Below are 20,085 nucleotides of genomic sequence, written 5' to 3'. Positions count from 1 at the left end.
AGAAAAGTTTAAGATTTTTGTTTATGATTTTAACCTTTTGATCCAGTGACCATACTAATGAACATGAAGAGATAGTCAGAGTTACCTTTAACTTTACCACCACTGACAGCTTCGCCCCAACCCCCTCCACCACAAACCTACCACTTGGGTCCGACTGTCGTTCACTTCTCCCTCTTCTTCTGATTGTCCTATTCACTCATCTACTTATCAGAATCCAGCATTGGTATCACTGTTCATCTTCTGTCAGCAATTGTCTCTGGAGTACCTGGAGTACTGCGTGCAGTTCTGGTGTCCATATTTAAGAAAGGACATACTGGCTCTTGAGGCAGTGCAGAGAAGATTCACTAGGTTAATTCCGGGGATGGGTGGGTTGATGTATAATGAGAGGTTGAGTAGATTGGGACTCTACTCATTGGAGTTCCGGAGAATGAGAGGCGATCTTATTGAAACATATAAGATTGTGAAGGGGCTTGATCGGGTGGATGCGGGGAGAATGTTCCCAATGATGGGTGAAACTAGGACTAGGGGGCATAATCTTAAAATAAGGGGATGCCGTTCCAGGACTGAGATGCGGAGAAATTTCTTCACTCAGAGGGTAGTGGGGCTGTGGAATTTACTGCCCCAGAGAGCTGTGGAAGCTACTACACTCAATAAATTCAAAACGGAGATAGACATTTTCCTGAATAAAAATGGCATTAGGGGATACGGTGAGCGAGCAGGTAAGTGTACAGGAGGCTAGGTTTAGATCAGCCATGTGATCTCCTGGACCAGTTTTCGATAGCCTGGATGGGTCGGAGAGGAATTTTCCAGATTTTTTCTCCTCAATTGGCAACTCGTTTTTTTCCCCAGGTGATCACATGGGTTTGGGCGGGATGAATAATAAAATAAAATGGGCGGCATGGTGCCCTGTTGGTTGGCACTGTTGCCTTGTGGGATTCAGTGAAAACTAGAGTTAAGATTGGATCAGCCATGATCTTGTTGAATGGCGGAGCAGGCTTGAGGGGCCGATTGGCCTACTCCTGCTCCTATCTCTTATGTTCTAATGTTCTTATGTCTCCCATCATCACAATCTCCTCTCCTCATCTTACTCCGGTTGTTGCTTTAGAAAACTTTCTCCTCGCTCTCTATTTGCATCCATCTATAATTTACCTGCCAGTCTTCCCTGCTCACCTCCCCTAGCTAGTACTACCTGCCGGTTATCTTACACCCCTCCTCAGTTCACCATTTGCCTCAGATGCCTTTCTTACCACTGTCTTTCTCCTCTCATGGCCATTTGCCCTCTTCACTCTCAGTCCTGATGCAGGGTTTCATACTAAAAATGTAGACAATTTCTAACCTCCCACACAGGCTGATCAACCTGCTGAACTATTTTGAAATGCGATGTGGAAAATTTGTCCTAATTAGTCAATCTAACAGCAGAGCCTTAATACTGTAAACATAAATTTGATCAGAAATGAAAACCAATGTAGTTTTCTGAGCCACTAATGTCATTATTTGAAAAAGATAGAAAATGATCAAAAGATATAATTGATTACTGTGATCAGGTGTTTCTGTTTAATTGAAAAATAATATTATTATCCATATTTTTAAAATTTTCTTTAGTCCAAAATCGTTATAGCTTTGCATCTAAAGTAAGTGGAATGTATGTTGAGTAATATTACACAGCGACAAATATACATTATGGTCCCAACAGCAGGGATGAGACTTCCCAAAGGGATACAAGTGTACTGTTGTCAATGCTATCAGTGTCTTCACGGTCCCTCTGGAGCCAACACCTGATTCACATGCATGATGCATGCAGTGAGAGCCCTGTGACGCCTTGCCAGAAGCAGCAGGGTGGAGATGCTGATCCCAGTAGTCTCATGAAAATTTCAAGTTGAATGTACTTCACATGCTTCACTAAGTTGTATCATCAATTTCACTTGCTGCTTCTGTCTGGAAAAATAAGTCTTCTAAACCAGTCAACAAACTTGACCATTTGTTTACCAAAAGAAAGTTACTCCTTCTGAGCTAGAAATTGTTCTGCTGTTTTTGCTAAGACAATGACTGAAAATCCATTTTTGTTCAGGAACAATACAGATGTTAGGGTATTCTTTTTAATACCTCTCATTGCTTATTTGATGTTTGATAAGGTGCAAACACTGATGTTTGTTAATTTGATTAAAATAACTTTATTTAAAAGTAGATGTACTGTAGATAATAGCCAATAAAGAAATGCTGTAATGCAGTTGACCATATAATCAATGACTATCAAGCTGAAAAGATGGTTAGAAGGTACAGAATCTTGTATCCTTCTGTTTACTGGGATATGTTCTATCCTACATCTTACAGTATTTCAAATCAATGCTTAAAACCTACACTGCCTGTAGATTGCACAACAGCAGTTTCATCCATAAATGTAGAAAAATAGCAATTTTTGATTACTACAAATAGAATTTTCTGAAATTATATTTTGACCCATAAATTTTAATCTTTTAGAATGGGTTGGTGTTGAAAGGAAATGATGTATTTTGATGACCTCACACTGGGAGGTGTCTGGATCAATGTTCAAAGTTAAGCAAAATAGTCTGGGAATAGATGCCAACATATTGCATAGCAGGTTGTCATTTGATTGTATAGTGCCATAACACGCATCACTTTGCAGTTTAGTTTCTAAACAATTGTATTTATTGCTGAATAAAACTTTAATACATTACTGCATTGTGTGCAGCTGGATGTACTGGACAGATTGGGAAGAAGAAGAGATCGACAATATGACAGGAAGAATTGAAAGAGCATGGATGGATGGCTCCAATCGACAATTCTTTGTGACAACGATGATGCTTTGGCCTAATGGTTTAACCATAGACCTGACTACTGAGATACTATATTGGTGTGACGCATACTATGATCATATTGAAAGAATCTTTTTGAATGGCACAGGGAGAATGGTGAGTATGATTGTTATTTTTGTTGCAATTAATGTATAGGTCCTGGCACTAGAATTCAATTGCTAGAATTTTAACAAAATTTTGGGCCCGCCACCTATTAAAATTCAACCTCCTCTTCAAGGGGTCAAAAATAAAATTTGCAAAGGTAAGAGGAAATTGATAATACTACCACTTAACAGGTATTATTTCCTTTGTTCCAGAAGATTATGTGCCAGTTGTATTCAGACAAAAGAAAGAGGAGGTCTTTAATTGGTTAAATAGTTTAACCTTGAAAACCACCATTCACTTAGGTATGACCCACCTGCTTTCCTCAAATATGATGAACAGGTTTAATTATAAAGTAGAATTATGCCCTGCCATATTAATAAATAATCAAATATCACTTGTGATATATATACACCGGCATCAACAGTTAAATTCGTGAAAGTGTTTGATTACTTACGTTAATTTGCTTTAAAGAATCACCACCATAGGCAGTCAACAATGAATCAACCCAGAAATACCAGACCTTAGTATCATCTAACAGGTAGCTCATAAAAACAAGGAAAATGGAGCTGAGAGACAGAAGAGAGCTAGTACTATGACTGTGCATTCAAGCAACCTCTTTCATACCCTCCCATTTCTGCAATGGCTCTTTTCCTAGCTTGTGATTTAATGTCCGAGTGGCCACTCTTCCTGCCTTCCCACTTCACAGCTTGGTTACCCTTCTTCACACTCTGTGGACAGCTGAACATCCAGTTCTCCCAGGGCTACACACAGCAATTTAACACTCTGTAATATCCCAAACACAAACTTGCTGCCCACACGTCCATCCTGCCACTTTATTGGTTGCAGCGGAGAGAACAAGTTGACCTGACTAGCATCCCATGAAGCACTGCAGATACTGGGAGGTGAGTATGGTTCACGTAGTGTATCGTAAGAGCCTGTCCACAAACTTCCACACCTGATTGGTTAACTAAGGCTATGTAATATTTCAAAATGCTCCTGACGGAGCCATTTTAAAACAATTCAAATAGATTCATGTAATTATTTTAAAATTGATTAAAGCAAATTCTGAGGTCTGAGGACTCCGTTGATCAGAGTTAATCATGGATATTGTGTGCTAGCAGTCTAGCTAGGCAAACCTGGCAGTGTGAAATGGAGAGCAAGCTATTCTCCATGCAGCAAGCTCCCCCCCCCCCCGCCCCCCGCCCGCTCTTCACGCATCTGATGAACCTGAAGGAACAGCAGACACTGATACAGTTTGGTACCAGAAGAGTTGCAGGAGTTGCCAGTCTGCGACAAACCCAATGCAGAACTGTCTTAGGCACTCCAGCTCCGGACTTTTCCCCTTGGGGTTTACTCCTGAAGTGTTCTCCATGAGTGGATAAAGCCACAAGTTTGCAGAAGTTTGAGATCAGATGTTTCCTTCTCCTAAATGAGCTGCCAACCATGGCTGACGAACCCCACCTGCCCAAAACAACTGGCTTTAAGGTGCCAGTAACTCACCTTTGACCCTCTCCTATCAGTACAGTACTGCCAGGCTTAGTTGCTAGGCCATAAGTGAAGGCCAAGAACTGGACTTTTTTGTCAGAGGCTATTTGAGGCGAATGGCATTGGGAGCATTTAATAGGTAGTGGGAGCTTTTCTCCATTGCCACCCCTGGCTAAAACAAACTTAGGAACCTTAACGCACATTAATGCACACATAAATATTTTACATCCATTTAGGTAAGAGAAGTAAGAGACGTACAATGCCAATAGAAGTTTGATTTGTCCTGATTCACAGATGGCTGATGACTGACAATCCCATCAGTTAACAATCAGCACCATTTGACGAGGTGTCCGATGTAAGCAAAGCCCAATATTAGACTTACATTAAGCTGCACCATTCATGCAGAACCCAAACATTGCTCCATCTTGCTTAGTTAGTTATGCTAAAAAAAAACAGTATAATGAGGTTTTTCTGAAATATGTAATAACCATAATTAATTCAGTTTTGTACTGTGACATATTTTGCTAAAAAATAACATTTTTAAAAATACTTCTCATATAAAATTTGTATTATCTTTGTTGATTTATTACATTTTATCACCAATTTCTGTTCAGTTTGAAGGTTATTTATAATTAGCTCTTACACTTTTACAAATATTTCAGATAGTGTATGCTGGCAAGGAAGTGAATCACCCCTTTGGCTTGTCACATTATGGGAAGTTTATTTACTGGACTGAATATACAAATGGATCTATTTTCCAATTGGACTTGCTGACAAGAAATGTTACACTGCTTCGAAAGGAAAGACCACCGTTGTTTGGGCTGAGGATTTATGATGTTCAGCAACAGTTACAAGGTAATGTACATTCGCAATGGTCAAGCAGGGTTATTTTTTCACTCATTGGACAAATCTCTGAAAATAAATTGTGCAGAAGTAAGAGAGATGATATTCTTTATATCTTGTTATTCATTACTTCTTGGTGTAAAAAGCTTAAAATGGACAGCAAAATGAAATATAAAAATAACATTCATCCGTCATGATTTATAAATCCTATTCAATTGCAAAGTAAGGCTGTAAAGAATCACTTGTGGGATTGCATGTGATACTTTCCAGGAGTGTCTGAGCATTCACTTTTCGAAAAAGAACAGAATCATCTCTGATATTTGAATAATTTTCTTAGAAAGCACACATTTTACATGCTGTTTTCTATTCCCACCTTGTCTTCACATGGACAAGTTGGCAAAAACTGGAAAATTGAAACTGACCTCAACCTGCAACCATAGTACGCAATAATGGACTTCACTGAAGGGAAAATAAAAATCATAGACTGTAGGATATTCAAGTTCCATGATTTGCAGTTGGTGGCACAAAATAGTGGATTATGAAATAATGAATTATATATATGCTTAATGGAATTGGTTATTTGTGCATAGATATGCACTGTACTTGCATATGGACAGAAGTTGGAACATTCCTTTTTTCTGTAATAATCATATCTCTGGGTCTCTGAATGACTGTACTTTATAAAATAATTGAAATAGATAATCTCACATCAACTGTAATCCACAGTCCTTTGCAAATGACAATAAACTCAATCTTTGCTTTCAATAGTCATCCTTTCAACTTTTGATTTTATTTCACCTCTCTTCTGATGGGAGAGCCCAAGAAATTCCTGTTCCATTAAAAAAAATACCAAATGTGCAGTCGAACATTGATTTAATGTCTGACTGAGTATATTGTGTTCATTTCTGGATGTTCCAGTGCTCATCAGGAAATCTTATTCCAATCTATTCAGCTGTGCTCGCATTTGTTCTGGTACCCTCCTTCTGCAAAAAACAAACCCAGATTTTATCAATTATAGCTTAACAGTCAAACTATGATTCTTGTGGGATTTTCAACCTCATTAGACTGAAGAAAACTGTAGTTCTTTTTATGCACAGAACCGTCAGATTTAACTCAATCTGATTTCACTAAAGCTTTGTTGTTAACGTGCCAACAATTTCACAGCGATCTGTGGGTTCTTGCAACTTCAAAAGCAGTCTTGCAGACCTTCAATTACTTTACTTGAGGAGGCCAAGGTCACAGTCCTTCCTGGAGTCCCAGGTTTCAGGATCAGTCCTGGTGCCTGCTGATTTTACCATGTATTACCATTTGCTGCACACTGCTACTCTCAGGAGATCATCCAAAATTAATACACTGGGAGAGAAGACTTTGCTCCTGTGGGCTGAAGAGAAGCCCACAGGAGCAAAGCAAAGTGCACAGCAATTTACCTGCAAAGCAAGTATCTATCTCCAAAGTGCAAGCATTCATAGATGACATACATACACTGTTACCACTTACAGAGACCTCCTTGGCGATTTCCTGCCAAGGAAACCAACGGTAATTTTGTAGGATCTCCATGGCTCTTTTACAGATAGAACATGCTTCCTGCAAGCATCATTCAGTAGTACCACTTCCCTGTGGTTAGAAGAGTGATGTTTGCTTTATGGTGTGTTGCTTAAATATATGACTGCAAGGTCAGAATTGCCAGTCTAAAGTGACATTATGTGTAGCATTACACAGAGAAACCTGACCATGCAATTCAATGAATCTCAACTAGAAGATTTTGACATTTATAGGAATTTTAAAAGAGTGTTATAGTGATAGGATGTCAGAGAGGTCATATCTGGAATATACTATACTCAGTTTTGGCTCCCTTACATAAAAAAGGATATAGTAGCATTGGAGGTAGTCCAATGGAAATTCATTTGACTAATACCTGGAATAAGAAGGTTGTCTTATCAAGAGACATTTCACCATTTGGGTTTGTATACCTTGCAGTTCAGACAAATGAGGATTGATTCTTTGTAAAGAATAGTTGCGAAGAAAAAGAATTTCAGGATGTATGTTAATAATACATCTAAGCAAGCACGATGCAGGAGACCTGAAAGAACTAAAAAAAAAGTCTGTCCCCACCCTAAAGCTTTGAAATGGTTCAATAAAAATGAGCGGGTGGAGCACATGTTTGCCAATCCAGAGTATGGTTACCTTCCATGGCTTAGCGGCAAGCACTGAAGACCTGAAGAACTAAAAACACAAGAAGAGGCATGAGAGGTATTGATCCTGTGGCTAGTCAGAGGCTTTTTCCCAGGGCTGAAATGCCTAAAAGGCTAAAATGAAAGGATACAGTTTTAAGGTGCTTGGAAGTAGATACAGAGGAGATGTCATGGGTACGTTTTTTTACACAAAGAGTGGTGAGTGCTTGGAGTGGGCTGCCGGCAACAGTGGTGGAGGTGGATACAATAGGATCTTTTAAGAGACTCTTGGATAGGTACATGGAGCTCAGAAATATAGAAGTCTATGGGTAACCTGAGGTAATTTCTAAGGTAAGGACATGTACAGTCACAGCTTTGTGGGCCAAAGGGCCTGCATTGGGCTGTTGGTTTTCTGTGTTTCTGTTTTTCTATATTGTATACATTTCTCTAACATTAAGTGTACCTTTGAAACCTTTGAATTGAGATCCTAAGAGAGCTCATAGGGTCAACATTGAGATGTTTCTACTTGTGAAAGAGTCAGGAACAAACGGACATAAGGGTTGGTGATTTAGACCTGAGGTGTTTGAACAGCACAGTAGTGTAGTCGTTAGCGCAACACTTTACTGTGTAGGTGACGTGGGTTCAATTCCTGCTGCTGCCTGTAAGGAGTTTGTAAGTTCTTCCCGTGACTGCGTGGGTTTGCTCCACGTGCTCTGGTTTTTCCACAATCTCAATAAAATGCACCATTGGTAGGTTAATTAGTCATTGTAAATTGTTTTGTGATTAGGCTAGGATTAAATCAGGGCATTGCTGGCAGTGTGGATCAAGATGTTGGATGCACCTATTCCATGCTGCATCTCAATAAAATAAAAATAAAGTAGAATTTCCTTTTCTCAGAGGGAATTGCATCTCTGGAATTTTATGTTTCTAAAAGTAGTGAAGGGCACATCATTAGTTAATGGTGAGATAAATAAATATTTGAAAGTTAGAAGATATGAAGGATATGAAGAATGGTCACAGAATAGGTATTGAGGTCAGTATTGGTCAGTCATGGTCATGAGGAATGGCAGCAGCCAAGTGGCTAGTCTTGCTCTTATTTTCCTGTGCACTTACCACACCGTAGGTTTAAAATGTCATGACACAATTTTTACACTATCATATCAAATTATCTCACTGCCAGCATCATTAGTCCGTGGCACTCCCCAGCACATGCAAGCATACCCACACATACCATCTCAATACTTCTTGTTCTCATCTGGCCCGCCAAGATTTCTGAGTCATGCACTATCCTTACCTTGTGTAGGTCTTTAAATAGAATCGTGCAAGGTCCTCATCCAATTATAGCTTACATAAAGACACAGAAACTAAGAAGATAACTGTAAAACCTGAGAATAATTTACATTTTTACTTTGAACATTAACATCAGAAGTTCCCTACCTTTGGAGCTATATAATTATAAAAATATCTTTTTGAATTGAATTGACTTTATTTCTTACATCCTTCACATACAAGAGGAGTAAAAATCCTTACATTATCTTTACCTCTAAATGTGCAATGTGAAATCATTGTAATTTATAATAAATAGAACAGTCAATGTAACATAGAAATACACTCAGGTCAGTGTGAGTTAATCAGTCTGATGGCCTGGTGGAAGAAGCTGTCCCGGAGCCTGTTGGACCTGGCCTTTATGCTGCGGTATCATTTCCCGGATGATAGCGGCTGGAATAGATTGTGGTTGGGGTGACTTGGGTCCCCAATGATCCTTCGGGCCCTTTTTTTACACCTGTCTTTGTAAGTGTCCTGAATCATGCGAAGTTCACAACTACAGATGCGCTGGACTGTCCGCACCACTCTCTGCAGAATGCTACGATTAAGGGAGGTACATTTCCCATATCAGTCAGTGATGCAGCCAGTCATGATGCTCTCACTTGTGCCCCTGTTCTTAGGATTTGGGGGCCCCTACCAAACTTCCTCAACTGTCTGAGGTGAAAGAGATGCTGTTGTGCCTTTTTCACCACACAGCTGGTGCGTACAGATAACGTGAGGTCCTTGGTGATACGGATGTTGAGGAACTTAAAGCTGTTTACCCTCTCAATCCCAGATCCATTGAGGTCAATAGGGGTTAGCCTGTCTCCATTCCTCCTGTAATCCACAACAAGCTTTTTTGTTTTTGCAACATTGAGGGAGACCTTGTTTTCTTGACACCACTGTGTCAGAGAGATGACTTCTTCCCTGTAGGCCACCTTGTTATTAATTCTTTATATAATTCAATCTCTTTCTATAATTCTACTCTTTGCAAGGAGTGCAACTTTTGAATAAAAGAACCTCACCATATGTTAAGATTTTTTTTACCTGTAGAAATAATCTCTGTGTGTATTGCTGTTGTGCTTTCTTCCCAGTGATTGAACTAATACTACTGTACTATTTTTTTTCCTTCGATTGGCAGCCTGCAACTTCAGCTTCAGACTCAAACTGTAAAAAAAAAGAATTTTAAGCCTTAGCATTAGGGATTGATCTTTGAACCTTTAGCTTCAATTTTATCCTGCTGGTTTCAATTTGTGATTATCAGAGGAGTATAAGGGAACATTTCTGATTTTGAAATCCAGTGGTAATTGTAGCATGGCCAAGTGCAGAGTAAAGCTCCATTTAACAATGAATATAGTGCCAGATTCAGAAGAGGAATACTTCTGCACAGTATGACATTTAGCGATATTATCAATATAGTGGAAATTACAGTTAAATTGAGGTCAGTTTGACACTGCATGCTCATCTCCACTGGGATTTGGATAAAGACAAACAAAATGTATTTTACATGGGATTCTTTTTGTCAGCAGGCAGCGAAAGCTTTCATCGTATCAATGCAGAATGGATTGAACCCTGGTCTCATATGTGAAAGGCTTGTTTCCAATCTTGCTGTACAACACAGCGCCCTTCAAATTCTTTTCAAATTAAGCTTGTCATGAAAGGACACATTTAATAAGATCATCAGATAAGTAGGCATGCACAGAGCACTACATTATCTCTTTGGAGATGAGTGTGATCAGCGGATTATAAATCTGTGCTGACCATTGACTCCACTCCAAATGCCTTCTCAATTTACTAAGTACATCAGTTTGCATTTTTGCAATTCTTCTATCATTAAAGCAGCCGCTGAGAAGCTCATCTAATTTGTTTACATACATCAAACTATTATCTTATAAATTGGTCATAACAATATTTATAACCTGTGTGTAAGAAATCTCTATGTCCTCTACTTTCACAGATGTATTAATTCATTTGAAATAACTTGAAAGCATCATGGCAAGATCTGAGTGTTTCCAAAGCTTTGATGACACATTTTTGTATAAACTATAAAGAACTTTTCTTCAGTTAGGGAATCTCTTACTTCCAAGTGATGTTTTCTGAATTTTATCAATTCTGCTTTGTGTAATGAACATATAGGCTCCTCCTTTGATTTTTTTTAAGTGGTCGTTTTACCAGTCTACTGTATATTTTCTTTCACTGTCATGACTAGTTTTTGATTGAATGCAGAAATGTGTGGCTGGAGCATCAAGGAGCGAAAGATCCAGGGTGCTTGTGGTTGGGTATCAAGTTCACAGCAGTCCGAATATATCTGAAAGGAAATAGCGTAAGATTCTGAATGGGAGTGAGGAGTCGGTGGGATGAGACTGGAGCAATTGTGTCAGACAGGAATTCATCTTTAAATTTCAGTTGAATGAAGGAAGTGGAAGGGTGAATCAGGGCTTGTAACTGATAAGATCAACAGTAAACATTAAATTTGGTGTGAGAATTAATGTAATAGGATGATACAGCATACAAATGGGTCCATTTGGCCCAACTCATTCATTCCAATCAAGATCAGTATTTTTGCTGATCCCATTTGACTGTATTAGTCCCATCTCCCAATATCCTCTTCCAATCTAAGTATCTGTCCAAATGCACTTTAGATATTTTAACTGTAACTGCCTCCACAATCTCTGCTGTCAGCTCATTCCATTTCACCAGAATTACCAGTGTGAAAACCTACCCCTCACTTCTCCAAGACACACAAAATGCTGGTGGAATGCAGGAGGCCAGTCTGCATCTATAGGAAGAAGTACAGTTGACATTTTGGGCTGAGACACTTTATCAGGACTAACTGAAAGAACAGATAGTTTGAGATTTGAAAGTGGGAGAGGGAGGGGGAAATCGGAAATGATAGAAGAAGACAGGAGGGGGAGGGTTGAAGCTAAGAACTGGGCAGTTGACTGGCAAAAGGGATACAGAGCTGGAGAAAGGAAAGGATCATGGGACAGGAGGCCTAGGGTGAAAGAGAGGAGGGGAGCACCAAAGGGAGATGGAAAGTAGGCAAGGAGTGAGTGTGAGAGGGAGGGAGAGAGAAAAAAATGGGGGGGGGAGGAATAATTAATAAATAAACAAACAAACAAACAAATAAATAGATAAATAAATAAATAAATAAATAAATAAGGGATGGGGTAAGAAGGGGAGGTGGGGCATTAATGGAAGACTGGGTAGCCTGCAACCTGATGGCATGAACATTGATTTCTCTAACGTCCGTTAATGCCCCTCCTCCCCTTCTTACCCCATCCCTTCTTTATTTATTTATTCTATCATTTTCCCCCTTCTCTCTCTCTCTCTCTCTCTCTCTCTCTCACACACACACACAATCACTCCTTGCCTGCTCTCCATGTTTCTCTGGTGCTCCCTCCCCCTTTCTTTCTCCCTGGGCCTCCTGTCACATGATCCTCTCCCTTCTCCAGGTCTGTATCCCTTTTGCCAATCACCTTTCTAGCTCTTAGCTTCATCCCTCCCCTCCTGTCTTCTCCTATCATTTCAGATCTCCCCCTCCCCCTCCCACTTTCAAATCTCTTACTATCTCTTCTTTCAGTTAGTCCTGACGAAGGGTCTCGGCCCGAAACGTCTACTGTACTTCTTCCTATAGATGCTGCCTGACCTGCTGCAGTCCACTAGCCTTTTGTGTGTGTTTCTTGAATTTTCAGCATCTGCAGATTTTCTCGTGCCTCAGTTCTCCTTTAAGCATCCCTTTTCTCACCTTACACCTGTGTACACCGGTTTTAAGCTCTTCAGCCCTGAAAAAAGATTTTGACTGCCTATCACATTAATTCTGCTCAATTTTTATCTTCTTTAAGATTATTAAGTCATAGAGTCATAGAACAACAGCACAGAAACAGGCCCATCTAGTCATGCTGAACTAGTATTCTTCCTAGTCCCATTGCCTTGCCCCCAGACCTTAGCCCTCTAATACCCCTCCCATACTCTCCCATCCATGTACCTATCCAAATTTCTCTTAAAAGCTGAAATTAAACCCACATCCACCACTTCTGCTGGCAGCTTTTTACACACTCTGACCACGTTCTGAGTGAAGAAGTTTCTTTCCATGTTTCACCCTTAACCCTTGACCTCTTGTTCTAGTCTCACCCAACATCAGTGGGGAAATCCTGCTTGCATTTAGTTTCTTGCTATACCCTTCATAATTTTGCATCTCTCAATCAAACCTCCCCTTATTCTCCCACGCTCTAGGGAATCAAGTCCTAACGTAGTCAATGTGTCCCAATAACTCACATCCCCAAGTCTCAGCAACATCCTTGTAAATTTTCTAAACACTCTTTCAATCTAATTACTATCATTCCTGTGGGCAGGTGAGCAGATCTCCACATGATCACCAAACTAGGCCTCAGCAACTTCAGTATAAAATCTCTGCTCCTGGACACAATACTTTCATTTATGAAGGCCAATGTACCAAGAGCTCTCTTTATGATGCTATCTACCTGTGATGGCACTTTCAAGGAATTATGTGTCTGTATTCCCAGATCCCTCTGTTCTATCACACCCATTGGTGCCCTACCACTCACAGCTTAAGCCAAACATTGGTTTGTCCTCCCAAACTGCTTCACGTCACATGATCTGCATTAGATTCTAGCTGCCATTGTTTAGTCCATTATTCCAGCTGGTCCAGATCATGCTACTACAAGCTTTGATAGCTTTCATCAGTGTCCACCACACCCACAATTTTAGTGTCATCCACAAATTTGCTGATACAATTTACCACATTATCTTCCAGATTGTTGATTACAGATGACAATCAACAATGGACCCAGCACCAGTCTCCAAGGCACTCCACTAGTCACAGGGCTCCAGACAAAAAGGGAAGTATTTACACCAACCCTCTGGCTTCTCCCATGAAGTTAATGTCTAATCCAATTTACTAACTCAGCCTGAATGCCAAGCAACTGAACCTCTTGACAAACTTCCCATGTGGCACCTTGTCAAAGGCCGGTGAACCTAACAGAAAAGGTAGGGAAGTTACTGAAGACTATTCTGAGGTGTGGGTTTCATGTTCACTTGGGAAGACATAGACGGATTAGGATAAATCAGCAGGGAGATGATGTTTCATAGACACGATTGAGTTTTTTCAGAAGCTGTCTCAGGAACTTGATGAAAGAAGAATGGAAGACATTAACAAGTTATGGACTGCAGGGATTGGTGCTTGGACATTTCGCTGTTTCTCCTAATGCGAGGGTTCAGCTTGAAGCATCAACAATTCCTTTTCCCACACAGATCTTGTCCAACTTCCAGCAGGTTGTTTGTTGCTCCAAATTCTAACAACAGCAGTCTCTTGTGCCTCCATTGAGCAGAAGAGAGGGAATGATATATCGCAGATGAACAGAACACTGATTAGATCATAAATGGAGTAGTATGTACAGTTCTAGTCATCCCATTGCAGGAAGGATGTGGTTGTAATAGGGAGGGCAGAGAGACTCACCACAATGGAGAGCGGTAGTTATAAAAGTAGAGGGATAACAAAAGGGAAGCTGTGAACATAAGGATGGCAGAAGGAAAACTTTGTCCTCTTGAAGATCAGAATGGTTGTCTATGCATGGAGATGGAAGAGGTGGGGGAGATCTTAAATAGGCTTTTTGCTTCTGTATTTACACTGCAGATGGTCTATGGAAGTGAGGCAAATAGCAGTGAAGTCATGGACTCAGATTACAGAGGAAGAGTTGCTTGCTGTTTTGAGGTAAATTAGAATGGATAAATCCCTTTGGCCTGACATGGTATTCCTTTAGACGTTGTGGAAGGCTAGTTTAGAAATTACAGGGGCCCTAGCAGAGGTACTTGAAGTGTCCTTAGCCATGGGTGAGGTGCCAGAGAATTGGAGGATAGCTCAAGTTGTTCCAAGGCTCTAAGAATAAGCCAGGAAACTATAGGCTGATGAGTCTGACATCAGTGGTGGATAAGTTCCTGAAGGTATTCTAAGGGACTAAGTATTTGGATAGACATGGACTGATACACAACATAACATAAAGAACCAACCAGCCTCTCTCTACCACCACCCTCCTCTGAATGGCAGAACTGGTCAACAATATTTCCTATGGCTCTTCCCTCTTTCTGCAGATCCGAGGGGTAGCCATGGGCACCCGCATGGGTCCCAACTATGCCCACTTTTTTGTTAGCTATGTAGAACATTCTATCTTCCAAGCTTTCTCCAGGATGCTCCCCAACTCTTCCCCCACTACATTGACGATTGCATCGGTGCTGCTTCCTGCACCCATACTGAGCTTGTCAATTTCTTCAACTTCGCCTCCAGCTTCTACCCTGCCCTTAAACTTACTTGGTCCATTTCTGTCAACTCACTCACCTTTCTAGATTTCTCTGTCTTCATCTCTGGATCTCCATCTCACCCTTCTCAACAATAACACTTCCCACCTTGTCCTTGTAAAAATGCTATTCCCTTTTCTCATTCCCTTCATTTCTGCCATATCTGTTCCCAGATGAGGCTTTCCATTCCATAAATCAGACATGTCCTCCTTCTTCAAAGAACAGGGGTTCCATTCCTCCACCATTGATGCTTCCTCATCAGCACTTCCTTCATTTCCCAAACATCTGCACTCATCCCATCTTTTCACTACCTTAACAGTTCCACTTGTCCTTAGCTAACACTCTATAGCCTCTACGCTCAACACTTCATTCTCTACAACCTCTGCCACCTTTAAAGAGATCCTACCACCAAGCATATCTTTACCTCAACCCCACTTTCTGCAGGGATTGCTCCCTCTATGATTTCCTTGTCCATCCATCCCTCTCCACTGATCTCCCTCCTGATGCTTATCCCCACAAGCGACAATCGTGCTACAAATGCCCATTCACCTCCTGTCTCACCCTCCCGACAGGGACGATAAATAGTCCTGCTGGGTGAGATAAAACTCCACCTGCCAATCTTCTGGGGTCATCTATTGTATCTGTTGCTCCCAATGTGGCCTTCCATTGGTCAGACCCATTGTAAGTTGGTGGACCAGTTTGTTAAGCACCTCCACTCCATTCACCAAAAGTGGAACTTCCCAATAGCCAAACATTGTAATTCCAATTTCAATTCCTTTTCCAAAATGTCAAATCATGACCACCTGTTGTACCCATTTGGGTAGCTTCATGAATAACAATTTCTCCTTCCAGTAAAAACAATCTTTTATTTTCTTTCCCCTCTTCTTCTATTTACCTCTATGACCACTTACCTCTTCTCACCTGCCTATCAATTTCCCATGAGTCTCCTTCTCTTTCCCTTTGTCCTAAGGTCTTAAGGTCTTAGTTTCTTGCTATACCCCTCATAATTTTGCATCTCTCAATCAAATCTCCCCTTATTCTCCTCTCCTTTCAGATTCCGTAATCTCCAACCCACATGGCTTCACCAACCTATTCTACTTCCCCTCCCCCCCACCTTTTTATTCGGACATCTTTCCCCCCTCCTTTCCTGTCCTGTTGAAGGGTCTCAGCCGGAAACGTTGACTGCTTACTCATTTCCACATGTGTTCACTGTCCTGCTGATTTCCTCCAGTATTTTGTTGTTCCTTTTCACATCTTGCTGTTTCCATAGCATGTGACTACTTCTTATGAGACTGGTTTTCTATTTCAACCCACCATGGATGGAAAGCATGCAAGGAGCCACCTGGATTTGAAATCAGGACCATTTGCCTCACAATACTGGCTGGCTAACAGCATTTTGTGTGTGTTAGATCTTTCATCTCTTTGTGATTTGTGTTAAGAAATTCCAATGATTTCAAAGTGGCGTGTTTTATTTTCATAATTAGAAAGTCATGCATCTGATTTGCTTTGGGGATTCTGGCTGGTGCACAAAGAATGAATCAACAAACATTTCATTGTTTTTTACTTTGGGAAGAAGATTTAGATGGCAGGAAGAAATATGGAAGAAGGAAGCCAGTAATTTGAGTTGTCATTTTGCTACCAATTTGTACTTTATCCTTGTACTCACAGCAGCATACTTGTCAGAGTATGAAGCGAAACTTGCAATCAGTGATTCTTTGGTAAGCAAGAGACCAAGATAGTTTCTTGTTCCATCATTTCAAGCAGAAGTTGAACAAAATCACAGTTTTTCCCCAATGACATTTGTTTAAAGTATGGTGAAAAAAGCGAGAGAGAATAAACATGATAGCAACTTCCTTTTAAGTCACACAGGCTTATTTTGGAATCACCAAATGCCTTTCAGATTGATATTTATTTGTTAGCCTGTAATTTCTGATTTCTGAAACAGTATTATTCTGGTAATTGATGTCCGTCCAGTTTTTGAAAGCAGCTTATACAATTTACAGATGTGAATTTCAATATCATTTTCCAGTAGGTATTCTCAGAATCTATTTTATTGCAGAACTGATGGCAACAGCAAACCACCAAATATGCATGTTGTGCAAAGCTTCCAGAACAAGCTGTCCCACCAGTCAAGGTCCTGGGAAACAAAATTAGCCTTGACATCAAAACCTATCAACTGCATTCTCAGAAACTCTCATTAAGTCTATCATTTAAACTACTCATCTTCCCATTGTTTGGCAAGTCTTCTGAAAATGCATTGAAAACTACAGAGATTTGGAGATAATTTATGACTGCAGTCATAGAGTCCCAGAAAAGTACAGCACAGAAATGGGACCTTTTGCCCATCTAATCCGTGCCGAAACATTTAAGCTGCCTATTCCCATTGACTGGCACCTGGACCCATAGCTGTCCATATCCCTACTATCCAGTTACCTCTCTAAACTTCTCTGAAACATTGAAATTAAGCTCGCATGCATCATTTCTGCTGGCAGCTCATCCCACACTCTAATGACCTTTGGAATGAAGAAGTTTCCTCTTAAACTTTTCACCTCTCACCCTTAACCCATGACCTCTGGTGGTAGTCCTACCCAACTTCAGTGGGAAAAGCCTGCTTGCATTTATCCTATATATACAACTCATAATTTTGTATATCTCTATCAAATCTCATCGTAACCTTCTATGTTTAAGGGAATAAAGTCCTAAGCTATTCAATCTTTACTTATAACTCAGGTCCTCCAAACCTGGCAACATCCTGTAAATTTTTTCTCTATATTTTCAACCTTATTTACATCTTTCCTGTTGGTAGTTGACCAGAACGGCACACAATACTCCAAATTAGGCCTCACCAATGTCTTATACAACTTCAACGTAACTTAATCTCCTGTACTTAATACTTGGATTTATGAATACCAATGTGCCAAAAGTTTCCTTGAGACCCAATCTACCTATGATGCCCCTTTGGATGAAGTATGGACATGTATTCCCAGATCCCTTTGTCCTACTGCACTATTCAGTACCCTACCATTCACTGTGTAAGACCTACCCTGATTGGTCTGGCCAGTGCAACACCTCATTCTTGTCTGCATTAAATTCCATCTGCCATTTCTCAGACTGTTTTTCCAGCTGGTCCAGATCCCACTACAAACTTTGATAGCCTTCACCACTGTTCACCATACTCCCAATCTTGAAGTCATCCACAATTATGGGTGGAACTGAGAAAGAAGAAAAGTATGACAATGTTAACAGGGCTATGTTACAGACCACCCAACTGTCCAAGGAATTTAGAGGACCAAATTTGTAGAGAGATTGGAGACTGTTGCAAGAAACATAAGATTATTATAGTACAGTAGGTGATTTTAACTTTCCACATATTGATTGGAACTCTCATACAGTAATAAAACTAGATCGGATAAAGTTTGTCAAATGTTTTCAGGAAATTTCCTTAATCAGTACGTAGAAGTCCCAATGAGAGAATGCGTGATACTTAATCTGCTATTAGGTAATGAGAATGGGCAGGGGACAGAAGTTTATGTAGGAGAACACTTTATATCTTGTGATCACAGTGCCATTAGTTTTAAAGTAAATAGGTCTGGTCCACTGGTTGACTTTCTAAATTGGAGAAACGCCAATTTTGATGGTATTAGAAAGGATGTGGCATGTGTGGCTTGTGGCAGGCAGTTTTCTGGCAAGGTGTACTTGGTAAGTGGGAGGCCTTGAAGCCAATGACACAGAAAAAGGGAGGAGATCCTGAAAACGGAATGTAAGAAGTTAGGAAGGAAGTTGAGAAGCAGAAACTCAAGGGTAGAAATTTCAGGATTGTTGTCTATGTCACGCGACATTGAGGATAGGAATAGAATGAGGTGGTAGATAAATGCATGGCTGAAGAATTGGAGCAGGAGTAGGGATTCAGATTTCTGGATCATTTTGACCTCTTCTGGAGCAGGTGTGACCTGTCCAAAAGGGATTGGTTGCACTTGAATCCAAAGGGGACCAAAATCCTTGCAGGTATGTTTGCTAGAGCTGTTCAGAGTGATTTAAACTAATATGGGAGGAGGATGGAAACCAGTATGATAGTGCTCAGGATGAGCCAGCAGGTTTACAAGTAGATGATGTGCGTGACATGAATGTAAAGAAGGAAAACCCATGTATGGGTACAAATGCAGACAGTGAAAAGAGATCATTTGTACCGCAGAGGCAAAATTCAAAAGGGCACAGAATACTGGATTGTAGATGCTGAGTTTAAATGTGCGTAGCATTCAGAATAAGGTGGATGAATTCGGAGCGCAATTAGAGATTGGACGGTATGACGTTGTGGGCATCACTGAGTTGTGGCTGCAAGAAGATTGTAGTTGGGAGCTTAATATTAAAGGATAAAATTTGTATCAAAAGGACAGGCAGGAAGGCCTAGGCGGTGGTGTGGCTCTGTTGGAAAGAGTTGGAATTACGCCTTTAGAAAAAGGTGACATAGGGGCATAGAATGTCAAATTTTTGTGGGTGGAGTTAAGAAACTGCAAGGGTAAATAAAACATTATGGGAATCATATATAGGCCTCCAAATAGTAGCCAAGATTTGGGCTTGAGAGTGCAAAGGGAGCTGGAAAAGGCATGTAATAATGGTAATGTCACAATTGTAATGGGGGAATTCACTATGAAAGGGGTTTGGGAAAATCAGGTTGGTGTCAGATCACAAGAGAGGGAATTTGTTGAATGCCTACAAGATGACTTTTAAAGCAGTTTGTCCTTGAGCCTACTCAGGGAAAGGCTATCTTAGATTGGGTATTGTGTAAAAATCCAGATCTTATTAGGTGCTTGAGGTAAAGGAACCCTTTGGAGGCAGTGATCATCATGTGATTGATTTCATTACTGCAATTTGAGAGGGAGCAGCATAAAATCACATGGATCAGTATCACAATGGAATAAAGGAAATTATAGAGAGAGGAGCTTGCCCAGGTGGTTTGCTGGGGGATACTGGCAGAGATGACTGCAGAGCAGATGTAGCTGAAGTTCCTGGGAATAGTTCACAAAGCACAGGATACATATGTCCCACAG

General features: G+C 40.5%; 1 protein-coding gene across 1 annotated transcript in view; it reads left to right on the top strand.

The window, feature by feature from the left end:
* The window catches only part of LOC140714547 (low-density lipoprotein receptor-related protein 1-like), a 1,940,354-nt gene that overhangs the window by 1,093,863 nt on the left and 826,406 nt on the right, over nt 1-20,085 (top strand). Inside the window, exons 13-14 of the mRNA XM_073025830.1 lie at nt 2,711-2,930; nt 5,066-5,258. Coding sequence (XP_072881931.1) covers nt 2,711-2,930; nt 5,066-5,258 — 413 coding nt within the window. The remainder of the gene's footprint in view (nt 1-2,710; nt 2,931-5,065; nt 5,259-20,085) is intronic.

Source organism: Hemitrygon akajei, chromosome 2, assembly GCF_048418815.1.
Source record: "Hemitrygon akajei chromosome 2, sHemAka1.3, whole genome shotgun sequence".
Taxonomy (NCBI): domain Eukaryota; kingdom Metazoa; phylum Chordata; class Chondrichthyes; order Myliobatiformes; family Dasyatidae; genus Hemitrygon; species Hemitrygon akajei.
The sequence above is the reverse complement of the archived record's forward strand: the minus strand, read 5'-3'. Positions and strand labels throughout refer to the sequence as shown.